The following is a 13,645-nucleotide window of genomic DNA, read 5'->3' as shown; positions in this document are numbered from 1 at the left end:
TGTATGTGAAGGGATGGTTAAAACAAAAATGAAATGGTCATCATTTACTTGGCCTCATGTCATTACAAACTGGTATGACTTTTTCTGAAACAAACCTATAACTATCATTAAAGAAAAAGTATTTTCAGCTCCAAAAATAAAATATAAAGCAAATAAAACTAAAAACAAACAAATGGGTTAATAAAATTATTCTAAAGTTCCATTTTTAAAAAGGCAGTCATACAGGTCTGGAACAACATAAAGGTGAGAACATGATGACTTTTTTATTGTTGGGTGCACTAGCCCTTTAACGTTGGGGAGAATATACCAGCACGCACAGGGTGGGAACAGACTCCAGGAGGCCGGCCGCAGACCAGAGCAGGGGGACGCTGAGGGAGCAGTGGAGGAAGCATGGTCAAATAACATATCACACATGCAATAAGTGCAAAGCAATGCAACATACATTCCAAACATATACCACAGAGTCAGTAGGTGGTGTACAAGCAAGCAGTAAAAATGAGCTAAACCCCAGCAAAAAGGATCTGCAGTGTGAAAGCTAATCATATAAACTCTGCGTACTTCATTTTTTTTCTTGCGTTGCCCTTAATCATGAAACAGTAAAAAGCATTGCTGCAATTACGCCCAAGAGCACAGTGCTCTTTTCCGGGCTGATTGTGCTGTGCCATGTCATTGCATCTCTGTGATAATATTACTCCCACAAAATTATGTGCCAAAAAGCCCTCCCGCCCACTTAATGCAAGCCAGCATTCTGATTGGTCTGATGAGTCATGATGATGATTCACCCTTCTGCAGATGCCAATAAGCACCGATTTGATACACAAGGCGGCCGAAACCAAACAGAAACGGCTGAAGGTGATGGATAAGTCTCCAGAGGGCTTGGTAGGCCAGTTAGTCCAAGTCATGATGTAAACTGACTGGTCATAAAGCAGTCTGCATGGTCCACAGCCACTCCAAATATGACTAAATGTATTACTCGTGTTAGGATTGTGAAAGCTAGCAACAGTCCAATTGAGATGTCTATGAATCAAGTTGTTTCTTTTGACATTTCAGTACTCTGCCAGTGAGATGGCGTGGGATAAATCTTACCATGCTGCACCACCGTGTGTGATATACATTAAAGGCACATACACACAACAAACCATTAGGAATGAAATCAAACAACAGCACAACACATTTAACTAAGAATGTGATAAATGAAGAAGGTCAAAGGGTTCCTATGTGAGGAGGGGGGAGAAAGAGAGAATGTGGACTGGGAGCGAACCACAAATTTCCCATGCAGTGTGTTGATGACGTGCTTCGAGATCTGAAAACCTTGTCTCACACCCAATGTGTTGAAATCTAAAGGGACACTTTCTTAAAAAGCAGTTGCACCCTTCCCAAGGACACAGCTTGTAGTCTTTTCTTCGTGGAGGTCTGAAGATTTCTGATTCATGCAACAGGACCCAGAGGCTCGAGTCAGCACCTGTTCCATTTCACTCAAGTACACACACACCACACAGACTCCATCCGTGGCTGATTCAACACGTCACTTGTAAACTTTGTTCCCATCGACTCTCTCTTGCTCTCAAACACGATTAATATCTCACTGCAACACATGAGTAACAAGCTAGCCTTTAAAAACCTGCATCTTTACAAAGGCCCAACAGCCTCGGGGGGGAATCTTAATGCTTATGAACAGCAAGTGTGACCTTGTAGTTTGTTTCCTGATGATGATTGCTCAGTTAGTGCAGTTTATAATGCCCAGCAGTGGAAGTAAGCTGTTTTGGGATAGTTAATACAGACGTGAGCAGAAGAACTGATGAGCTGTCCCAGCAGGATTTGAGGTGTGTGTATGTGCGTGTGTGCTTTGTGGTACCTGGTTTTGGCACCGAGTTGGTGACAGACTGTGGGACCTTGTCGTTTATCAGCTCCACACACTCGCTGGGAAAGAAGCCAACCTGTGAAGAGCAGAGAAGGTTTGAAAAGCTCATTCTCTCTCCGGAGACAGACATGCCAAGGCTTCATCATATCACTCTGCATAAGAACTGATGAGCTGTCCCAGCACTTAGTCACAATCAGAAAATAGCATGTCATCATGACAAAATATTACAGTATCAATATGTTATAATAATTATTCTTGAAACAAACTACAAAGATAAAATAAGGAGAATGGTGAACTGACAATTTGACTTTTTAATGAACAATCATTTGACAATATCTGGTCGAAGATGTAGCCCAAACTATTTTAAACTATGCTTATATTTTGAGCTCCTGAAATGATCAAGAAGTGTACAGCATGATGGAAACAGGCATCTATTAGTTGGGATATGCTTCCATGTTCTGCTTAAGCACATCTAGAATGATGTTTAACTAATCTAAAACAGTGGAGAATAAATGTAAAAATATTTTATGTTTTTGAAAGAAGTCTCTTACGCACACCAACGCTGAATTTGTGATCAACAATACAGTAAAACAGTAATATTGTGAAATATTACAATATAAAAATAAAATTTGATACATTTTCAAATGTAATTTATTCTTGTGATGGCAAAGCTGAATGATCCTTCAGAAATCATTATAATATGGTGATTTGGTGTTCAAAAACATTTCTTATTATTATCAATTTTAAAATCAGTGGGATTCTTCTTATTATTTTGTGGGAACTTGACATTTTATTTCAGGATTCTTTGATGAATAGAAAGTTCAAAAGAACATTTTTCATGCATGCTTGTTGAATAATTTTTTTATTTGTTTTTACTGACCCCAAACTTTTGATTGAGTCCTTTTTGGAGCCTTAATCCCCTTAGAAATACTGCATGTATGACAAACTTTTAAGTCCAGTGCTGTTACTGAGGTATTTTTTTATAGATTTAAATCCAAATCTACGCCATTATAAAATTCCAGTATCATATTAAGGTACAAAATCGTAGAAAAACACCAAGGATTATACATTTCAAGGGCCGTGCATATTGTAAACCTGCCGATACAAGAATCTAAATGAAGAATCAAAGTTCAGCAGTTTCTCACACACACAAACATGAAAAAATAAGAACACACAGAGACAAACTAACATGCTTGCCATGATTTACAACATAGTTTGATTTTATCATTCTATCATCTACAAACCAATTGAAGATTACTTATGAATCAAGATCATAACAAAAGCCTTGGTTTTATGTGTCATAAGAGCTTATCTTGCAGAAAACATTAACCATGTCTATTAGTATAACCTTGACTTTGTCAACAATCTCAGACATTTTTCTGAAAAGCTCAGTCTCTTCAACACCAGATTTCTGACATTCCCTGAGACCCTGCTGACATCAGAGTGTGGTGATTGTGGTGGTGACAGCTGGCACTGCTGTGTACTCATGCTCCATCCAGACAGATGCTGGCTACCTGACCCAGCTGTAGCCTGGCAGAGCTCAACGTCAGACTGCCCCCCGGTGGATCCAGCACACATCTGCCACCATGAGCCAGTCTCACAAGGCCTAGCGGTGACTCAGTGGAGATGCAAAAATGGCATAACATGCCAAAGCACTGCATACTGACAGGGCAAAATAAAGGCGACATATGCTTGTGTGGCAATGAGAGAGAATGGTTTGGCAGGTTGGCAGAATGTGAAGTGACTCACGAGTGGGTTTGCGTACCCATATACACAAGTGAACGATGAGCCAAGCTCTGCTATTAAACTAGTGTCGTTTCACAAACAAACCATATTTTACACTGATAACAGTAATTTTGTTAGTGGTAGCATGACAAATCACACAGCTTGTTTTTGACACTTTAGATGGTGGCAAAGCATTTGTAAAAGTATTTGCCAAATGGACCAAGATAGCAATAGGTTAATGCTTTTTTTTAAATGAAACTTAATTTCATTAAATTTTTTAAAAATGAGCAATTAAATGTATTGTTACATTTAATTATAATTTTGAACAATTTAAATTATCGTTGTCAATTTGAAAGTGATGTATTAATGTATAAAATTGAATTATCATTTTAAATAAGATGTCATTTCATATGTCTGTTTATTGTCAATTTGATTTATTATATTTGGTGATTTATTATTTCATTATTTTATATTAATTAATTTACATTGGTCTTATTTGAGGTACACTGCTAGTTCCTCCACAGCAGCCAAGTGATTAAAGAGCAGGGCTGGCACCACCATAGTTTGCAGGTTCAACTTTTATTAGAGACTGAAGAGCTATGATCACTGTGAAAGCACTCAACCGTCTGTTGCTCCAGGGGGACTGTACCTGCAATTTCTGAGCTGCCATGTACACTTAAAGTAGAGGACTAAATCACATGTAACAAACCTGGAAACCGTGTTTTCCTCTCCACCAGGTGGTGTCCTCTTTGGGTGGCATGTCTATTACGGAAACAATATCCCCCACCTGACAGAGAAAGAGAAAATTATCAACAGCATTCTTCACAAAATAATTGTTATTAGTATGGCAATCACGTATCTTCAATACTGCATTAATCTATCTTCATTTTTAGCCCAGTCACCTCAAATGACAGCTCATCAGCAGCCTGGGCAATGTAGCGCTTGATCACATGGGCCGCTGCGATAGCTGGAACATTTATGGATGACTCCTCATGCACCAGCAAGTGATTCCCTTTGTTGTCAACCTGGAGAAAGAGATGAATTATATTCAGTGAACATCCCTCATCCTCGCTGATTATTCATGTAAATAAAAAGCAGCCAATCAGCTCTCTCAGCTGGCATCAAATCTGTACCTCCATCCATGTGAGGGCCGGCCCACAGTTGATCTTGTTATCAGCAATCGCTGAGAGACGGGAGAGGTAAGCCATCAGCATCTGGGAAACTGCCTGTTGGGAGAAAAAGAGCAAGAAAGGGAGGGTTAAGCAAGTGTAACAGCTTCCAAGGGGGTAATTCTATAAATACAGAGTATTTTTACAGGGAAGTTAAAGGCACACAACTTGAAGAACGAATGGTTAGAGTTTGCATACTTTCTCATTATAAAATGGTAGGGTAGGTATAAGGAATGCAGCTTTCCGGTTAAAAACTAAGCAGAGTTTCGGCATAGCTCACATTAAACTTGTAGAATTCAAATCTATGTTTATTTAAGTAACTCATGAAAACAACTGTTCTTGTTTCTACACATTCTCAAAAGCAATGCTAGTTTCTTCAGTGAAAGACGCTTTGTATACATTTATTTGAGGCATAACAGTCTGTCATTGTTTTTCAGAGTATATGTTTGGTGACTGTGGTTACTTTAAAAGGGATGAAGTTGCACACAAATATAAAATGATCTGAATTATACTTCCACACAGCTTGCATAAAAACTAATATAGCAGGAGGAGGGGTGGAGCGGTCTCATATTTATACAGCTCAAAAGATCTGTCTAATAAAAGTGCTCTACCACACATCTCTTTCTAAAACTTTACAGCCTATTTAAACCCCATTACATACAGCTTAGTCTAAAAATACAGTAGTTATAATAAAAGTCTTTCCTAGTGGAAAACAGAGACAGTAGGATGTCAGCTCATCAGCAAAGAGCAAAATGTTAAAACCTGCAAGTGTTAAAAATTTCTAATTCACAGCACCAATTTCACAGCACCAAACCAACAGCAGTCCAAAATAAAGTGTTTCTTTGTGTGTTTTACATAGTATTTTTTTAGGCAGAGAAAATTAAAGAGCATTTCTTTACCGTCAGTTAATTCTGGAAGCTGATTTAAGTTGCTCTATAAAACGTCAGCATGTGGTTTTGTGATGCTCCATATCCCAGTTTGGTCTACTTCATTTGTTTTAAACGTCATAATGCATTCCTGTGTGTATTTATAATGCATAGCAAAAACTTTACTAAATACTGACAAGGTGTCTAAATCAAGAACTAAATCAAATCTAAAATCACTAATCAAGCTATCTGTCTCTCTTTTAGAAAAGATTAAATTGTTGCACTTTGATACAGAATGTTTATTCAAATATTTCTCCTCAAGTCACAGCAAATGTGCATATGGAAAATATTGGAGGGTATTTTGGCCAAATATAAACCATAACAATGTACAATACATTGCAAAAGATACACATACTGCTTAATGCATTAAATTGATCAAATGGGACAGTGAATACATTTAAATGTTACAAAAGATTTCTATAAAAAAAAAAGTTTATAATTACCCCGAAATAAGGGGTTTGATGAGATAGTGCATATATACCAGTTTAATAAATATGAAAAGCAAGGGTTTTGGTGACTGGTGAACAGCCTACGAGAGAAAACAGGAGATGTACCAGTGAAAGCCTATACGATTTTATTCATGATCCACAGAGCACAGATGGAATCTGTTCCAGCTGAACATGTCCCAGGATCCACACTCCTGTCAATTCCTTTCCCAGACATATGCTGGCACAGACTAACCAAAATGTAAAACTAAGGCCAAATGGGGCTGCAAAGGAAGCATAATTAGGTCAAAGAAGACTGTATAGACAGCTGCAAGATTCTGATACAGCTACATGTACCTCTAGAATCCAAGGCAACTCTGCTTGTGTTGACTACACTAGAGAAAATTGTGAAGAAAGTATGTAAACAGAAGTTGAACAGTGTTCTCTAATGATAGGGTTGCCTGCTTCAGTTATTTGCTCATGTTATGTTGTGCTCATGTGCTAATGAGGCTTATTTGTGTGAGATATCACATATTTAATGCATATGCCAGCCTCATAATGAGACTGTCCTTTGAGGTGTTTGTCCCTATAAATCAGAGCCAATTAACCTTTTAAGATCATCTTAGGGCTTGTAATACTGAGATCCCCTTTCAAGATTCAGATACATCTTTACCAAGATCTCTAAATTGTCTCTCTATAAATAAAACGGCAAAATCCAATTGAATATGACCTCAAAGCTGTTTTCCTGTATTGAGAATCTCAAAGCGCCCAGTTACACAAAAAAACCATAGTGGGAGCTTCCACTTAGCTGCTTTGGAGAGACTTCCATTACTGCAAAACATAATGTGCGGCATTATCAGCCACTCAAACTTCAAAGCAGATCAATTTAGCTGTGAAAATATGCCACGGTTCAAGTATACTCTTCTGTAAAACAAATGCCGGTTATGCCCAACACAGCAGGAAGAAGAGGTTTTTTTCGTATACTACACGGATATCTATATGACGGTCTCTCAAGGGACACCATTAGGTGTTGTTAACCAGCCTCACTGAGCACTCACTCACCACAGATGACTAAAACTGCTCTAAGAGGGACATCTTCCAGGATAAGCTCCTTGTACACTGGGTATAAAAGGTCTAACCCTAACCATTCTGCATTTATCTAAAAAAAGGAGCCTAAAATGGCTCATTGGCCGCAGGGGAGTGCTAAAAGAAGAGTGCTTGGGGATCTTACCTCTGCTCTCTCCCTCAGGCTGTCGAAACGGGGAAGCTCGGGGAGCTGGGAAAAGCGGCGGTCATAGATGCAGAGATGGAGATGCTTATCCAGGACTCGGAAATCTTCATAGCTCCGCCTCACGATCCAGCTTCGTCCCTGCAGGGCGGTATAAGAGGGCAGTAACTCAGAAGGTAAACAAACAAGTGTTCGAGCATGTTGACGTTTGGTCTGCAGAGTAAATATGAGGGCTTGTTTTTTGGATAGACCTCATTTGGCAAGTCTAGCACCACGATGACCACACAAAACTGCCACTTCAGAGTAGCCACATTACAGCTGTGTGTTTAATCCTGGACATAGCAGCATTCAAAGCAATGAGGAGAGGGACAGTGACAAACCATTTTTACAGCTAGAACTAGATTTGGATTTCCTGAAGGAAATACTGATACTTTTAGGGTAGATAAAGAATAGAATCCAATGTTTTGAAATAATAATAAATAAAAAACTAAAACATTTTTGATAAAGGTGAATCCCAATTTTTAAACACCCAGAAAATTATGGTTGTTGGGTATTGGGTCATTGTTACTAAAAGATTAGATTTTTCAATGTTGCATCATAAGATAAATGTTTCATGTTCAGAAAATAAGCTAATATGAATTAAATATTGAGCAGCACAACCGTTTTCAACATTGATAAGTAATGTTTCTTGAGCAGAAAAGGATCATGTGACACTGAAGACTGGAGTAATGACTGCTGAAAATATTAAAATAGGTTAATTAAAAAGGTTTTATATTGTAATAATATTTCACAGTATTACTATTTTACTGATCAAAGAAATGCAGCCTCTGTGGGCATAAAGACTTCTTTTTGAAAACATTTAAAAAAAAAAAGATCATCCTAACCCCTTTGAACGTACTGTATATCATATAAAGTAAATCAACTCAAATCTGTACATGAGTGTCTCTTAAAACGGCAAACTCTACAAAACTACACTGCACTACATTATTGTCTGAAAAAAAGGATGCAGTTATGATAGGGGCATCAGCAGCTGTATAGAGCACTTGAGAATTCTCAATTAGAAGATATCAATGAGCATGAAACTGAATATGCTGATGGGATTCTATGGAGAAGAGTGGGAATAGACTGAGTATGCTAGTTTCTCTTTCCTGCCTCTCATGGTGGATTCCCTTTGTGGCTGCCCTGTGTAAAGCATCAATCATCCTGCCAATGTTGTGCCGCTTGACTAGAACACACTGTGCACTCCTGTAGACCCACGGTTGACCATAGCCGACCAATCAGATTTCCTAATTAAATGACATACAGCAGCATGTGTACATTTGTTAGTTACAAAACAGTTTTTTCTTTTGGCGAATATTTAGACCGACATGATCCTAATCCAGGATTAAAAATAGCTCCTTGCACGGAAAATCAATTTTGAATACAGTTTTGTGGCTAGTAAAAATTCTTGATATATTTTCTCAATTCACCTGCCATTAGTGTGAAGATAAGGCACAAAAACTAATTTTGGTCCCTTGTACCTATATGTGATAAGACCATATTGAATTCTATTCTAGCTAAATTTACATTGTATAGGCCTATTATCCGCTCTAATGAACCTCAAATCAATTTATTACACCACCACTTTATAAAACCATTTAGTATTTTTCCTTTCTCTTTTGGAATATCTGCACTTTTCCCTTCATTTCTTCAGTATCCAAGCCACAGAGTCCATATCCACACCAAATGGAAAATCTCAATGTCTATGATTCGCCCTAAACACTTCTCTCTGAACTAGGGAAGGGAGAAAAGACTTCAAAAAATGCTGGTGTACTAGTGCACCCATAGGGAAAACAAACAGTTGTTCAGCCTTCCTGCTTCCAAAGCATTTCATAGGGGACTGAGGAGCATTTGTTTGGAAAAACGGCAATGAGAGTGGAACTAAAATGCTTTTCCTGTGTGTCTGATCCCTGTCCATTCAGACGGCTCCTGGCCAAACATGCACTCTCAGTCGTTAATGTTTTATTTTTTTCTCATTTTAAACACACAGGAGCAGTGCTGTGGATTTGGATGAGTTCTCACACACCAAGATGGAATGAGGTTTCCACACACAAACCAAGACTTCAGATATTTTTCCACTGAGTTTTCAATCACATCTGCCAGTGCTCAAATCAAGTACACAAGCAGACAGCTGCCTGATTTCTGTACCAGATTTAGGTACAGTTCACTTAAAAATAGAAATGATGTCCAATTTAGTTTTTGAGTGGACTATCCATTTCAGTAGCTAATCTTGTACTTTTTTGCAAAAAAAAGGACAGTTAAAATTTTGTAGCAACACACTAATGCGAAACCGTAGAAGGTCTGCATCTCAAATTTAAATAAGCAACAACACATAGTTGAGTTTAAGTTAGGCTATGGCTTTACTGGGGTGTCTCAAGTTGACGATTTCATCTCTCCCTTTACTGTGAAAAATCACCATACTCTTGCATTTGCAGATTGGTACTAGATTCTGCTATACTTGTTTTTGGAAGTTATGTTAGATGTTAATGTTAGATGCAATGAAGTGCACAAAGACGCCCATGCGTATGTACATAGACAAGCATTATTATACAATATATTCTGTCTTACCTGACAGTAGATCTGAACCAAATACACAGGCTCTTTTGATTCCAGGCCATTCCGTGTCACTTCAGTCTGTTCATCTGCGAGGGTTAACTATAAAGAAAGAGATGAAGGAAGGAATGAACAGAGAGAAGAGAGCACTTTCTTGTTTTAGTGACAGCTGAAAACACTTAAGACATCACATTCTGTTGCTATTATGAGAAGCTTTTTTGATATTGGTGAAAAAATGACTAGCAACAACGTGTCTCTGTGTAGTAAGGTGCAGAGATTGTTCCCCGGGTTTGAAGATGTGTTAAATGATTTGTCATCAGCTGAGCATATTGTCCACATATTATAAATAATAAATACAAGAGCGCTGAAACGGTGAATCCAGTGACAGACGGATCACAGACTGAGCCATGCATGTAAAGAAGTCACTCATATTCTGATTACATTTCTTCAGTCCATCGTAGCTTTTAGTGATAAATGTGAAATAAAAGTTAAATTAATATAAAAAGCTTTTAAGGACTTCATATTAATTCACAGACATCAAAAACAACAATTGTTACATTAGATTATTTTTATCAACATGGTGTGTGTTTTATATGGTCAGTCACACTTTAGATTAGGGTCCAATTCTCACTATTAACTAAGACTTTTTAGGGGTGTTGAAATTAATCGTTGCATTGTGTTGCGGACTATTCTGCATCGATGCAGAAATAGACCACAATCGATTATACCCAACTGAGGTTTCTCCGATTTCATTTGTCACAAACGTGCTACTCACAAAACACATTTTCCAGTGTGTGAGCTGGAGTGTGTGCATGCGTGTGTGTGAGTGTGAGTGTGCGTGCGTGCAAGGCTGCGTGTGTGCACGAGTCAAGTACTTGTGTGTGTGTGTGTGTGTGAGCCTTATTGTAACTTAAGTACACTTGACAGTTTCATGAACTTTTAGTATTTACTAGTGTTTGTTATAAATGGTCCTGTCATCTGATGTGTTCAGACTTAAGTTTTGTTTGATGTTTACTACATTCAGGAAGTGTATTGCTTGGAGCAGATAAAATAAAAAGGGAGTTCATATTGACGGCTTGTATTCATTGAAGAAACTTATAATTATGCTTATAAGTACTAATAAACAGCCAATATCCTAGTAATATGCATGCTAATAAGCAACTAGTTAGTACAGATAATTGGACCCTAAAGTGTTACCATATGGTGTTGTGTTGATATAAATGGACTCACTATACATGCCGAGTGTAAACTGTTTTTTTTTGCTCGTAAGCATTTTTTTTTCTCTCAGGCAACATTATGTCAATCATTGATGCATGTACGGTTGAGGCTCACATTAAGTGAGGGGACTTACAAGCTTTTTAAACATTTAAAATTGACCAGTGTACTATCACATCACATATAGGCTACTAGAAACTCTATAGTGTGCACATTACCTGACACACACAGATACACACTATTGTTGTTTTTGTTGAACAGAATGACCATACAGTTTTCTGCCATTTACCTAATCATTTGTACAGTCATCTTTTTATTTTTTATCCATCCAAAGCTATAACAGCAACACTGAAAACTCCAATCTCTGTGTTTAGCGCCAAATCTTTGACATGATTACCAGGTTAACTGACTCGTAATGTGTGCAATGGCTCACAAGCTCCCGAGTGTCTAAACTCGCAAAGTGTATGCCCAGCCAAAGAGTAATTACAAACACAATGGATCTGTTTGTTGTCTCAAACGCTGTACATAACAAAAGAACTCTTTCTTGATGCGTTTCAAAATAGTCCCAGATCCATGTTTGCGAGGGAACATCGAAGAAATGTACCATGAATAACTATATATCATTCATAAAAAAAAGTCCTCTTACCCTGCTCCAAGTATATTGACTCAAATATTACCCATTACATCATCTCAGGGTGTTCACACACTGACTGTTGTGTTGCGTGAGTGAAAAAAAATTCTGCTGTGACTCATTTGAGTTTGTTCATACTGTGAGATAGGTGATGACCTCAGCGAGAGACACACAAACATTGAATAAATAAATAAAAATCTTTGTCTTGCCAAAAACAAAGGGTGACTATATTTCTGTCAAGTGCAGCTAGTCACACTCCCACATAAAAATAAACAGCATCGTGCAAAAAGCCTCTATACTGGACTAACATCATAAACACATTTAAAGAGGAGCAGAACGGCAAATATCTTTTCAATAAGAGCTTTGACAGCAGCTACTTGGACTTCAGTTGGTAGCAAAAGCATTGAGCTGTAAATCTTGATAGAGCGTAATGCGTATAAAAGGTTGCATCCAGGTGGATCCACTGATAAATAATTTATTTACACACAATTTACCATGAGATCAATAAAGTGTCTCTCTATCTCCATCCATCTAGTTAAATAGCTTTAATGGAAGAGCAAAAATAAAAACAACCCTCTAACCACTTTGTGTTAACTGATATTAACATCCATTTCTGATGATCTGATCACAAGTTGTCAGGTAAGACAGTGTCAATGAAAAGGTTGGCTATTTACACTTAGTGCAAACAGACACTGCCAAGATTTTAAACCCTTGGTTTGGTGGAATGATTACATATTGGATCCTGTGCTATTGTTCGGGAAACATTAGGACTTAGGACTTTAATATTAGCACTTACACTACAAATGTGGTCACATGCGTTTCTGATCAAAACAAAAAATGTTTTAGACCAATCTTACACCTGTATACTTGCAGTCTTTTAGCACTGTCCACTCACCTAGTTTTTGTTTAAACAACACTATGCAGTCCTTTGACAGTCTTCGTTTTGTACCTGAAGGCTGAAATCATATTAAAAAAAAGTACCAAATGTTCCTTTAAAATAGAAAAAGATTGTGTGAACCCTGAAATCTGCCGTCAAATCTCACCTATACGAGTGTGTGGCAGTGTTAATTACACTCTAGTTCAGAAAGCAGCCGTTAGGTTGTATTCCTGTCACGATGAGTGAAAGCTCAGTGGCACTGCACTCTTTAGAGGGAGGGATTATGCCCTTAAAGAAGGCAGGGTTACAGAGAGCTGTGAAGTATTAAATATCTGTCTCAGTGTGTGTGCAAGTGAAACTTTAGACATCTTAACAATACCACATGAAGGCCTGACTGAGCTACGGTCTGAGACTTCTGTTCATTCCACATCCTTACAAGTGAAAAGTGAAATCTAACGCTGCTGCTCTGACGCGAGCAAAGAAACAGACCTCTGACCAGCAAGGTCTACTTGAGAAGAGTGGGAAAAGATTAGAGAGAAGCACAACCAGGTGTACGTGAAATTTGGAAGCCGCGTGCTTCAGTAAGGTCCGGTAAGCAGTGCAGCTCTTCAGAAAACCCTGGGTAACATGAGAAGTAATGACCCAGTTATTCACAGCACAGTTTAAAACTCTCACAGTTTAAAAAGAGAAAGAGAGGTATCCCCACCACAAGTGCCAGGAAAATGAACTCAGATGGGCTTCCATAACCTAAACAGTTAGGGAAATATACTTTAGCAGTGACCACAAAGGGTTTTTAACATGAAGTCCCATGGGACGCACAAACAAATGCATTCGCAGAAGTGGACCTTAAGGAAAGCATCTACACTTTATGGGGATTCTTCAGCTAATCATTTATAAGCACTCACAGGCATGAAAGATATTAAAGTACTCTGGGTGCTCAGGAGGTACTGAGCTCCCCGCAAGAGCGGTTACAGAAAATCCATTTAGTGGATCCAT

General features: G+C 38.2%; 1 protein-coding gene across 4 annotated transcripts in view; it reads right to left on the bottom strand.

The window, feature by feature from the left end:
• The window catches only part of arhgap32b (Rho GTPase activating protein 32b), a 106,180-nt gene that overhangs the window by 23,431 nt on the left and 69,104 nt on the right, over nucleotides 1–13,645 (bottom strand). For 2 of the 4 annotated variants that reach the window (XM_084388239.1, XM_084388242.1), the window contains 7 exons: nucleotides 9,942–10,028; nucleotides 7,338–7,475; nucleotides 4,720–4,812; nucleotides 4,489–4,611; nucleotides 4,296–4,373; nucleotides 1,856–1,937; nucleotides 318–368 (listed from right to left, as the gene is read on the bottom strand). In XM_084388239.1, coding sequence (XP_084244365.1) covers nucleotides 318–368; nucleotides 1,856–1,937; nucleotides 4,296–4,373; nucleotides 4,489–4,611; nucleotides 4,720–4,812; nucleotides 7,338–7,475; nucleotides 9,942–10,028 — 652 coding nt within the window. The remainder of the gene's footprint in view (nucleotides 1–317; nucleotides 369–1,855; nucleotides 1,938–4,295; nucleotides 4,374–4,488; nucleotides 4,612–4,719; nucleotides 4,813–7,337; nucleotides 7,476–9,941; nucleotides 10,029–13,645) is intronic. The other 2 variants (XM_084388240.1, XM_084388241.1) reach the window with 1 other exon arrangement.

This window comes from Rutilus rutilus (genome assembly GCF_951802725.1).
Source record: "Rutilus rutilus genome assembly, chromosome: 18".
In the NCBI taxonomy this organism is placed as follows: Eukaryota; Metazoa; Chordata; class Actinopteri; order Cypriniformes; family Leuciscidae; genus Rutilus; species Rutilus rutilus.
Note: the sequence above shows the minus strand (reverse complement) of the source record. Positions and strands in the feature narration are given on the sequence as shown.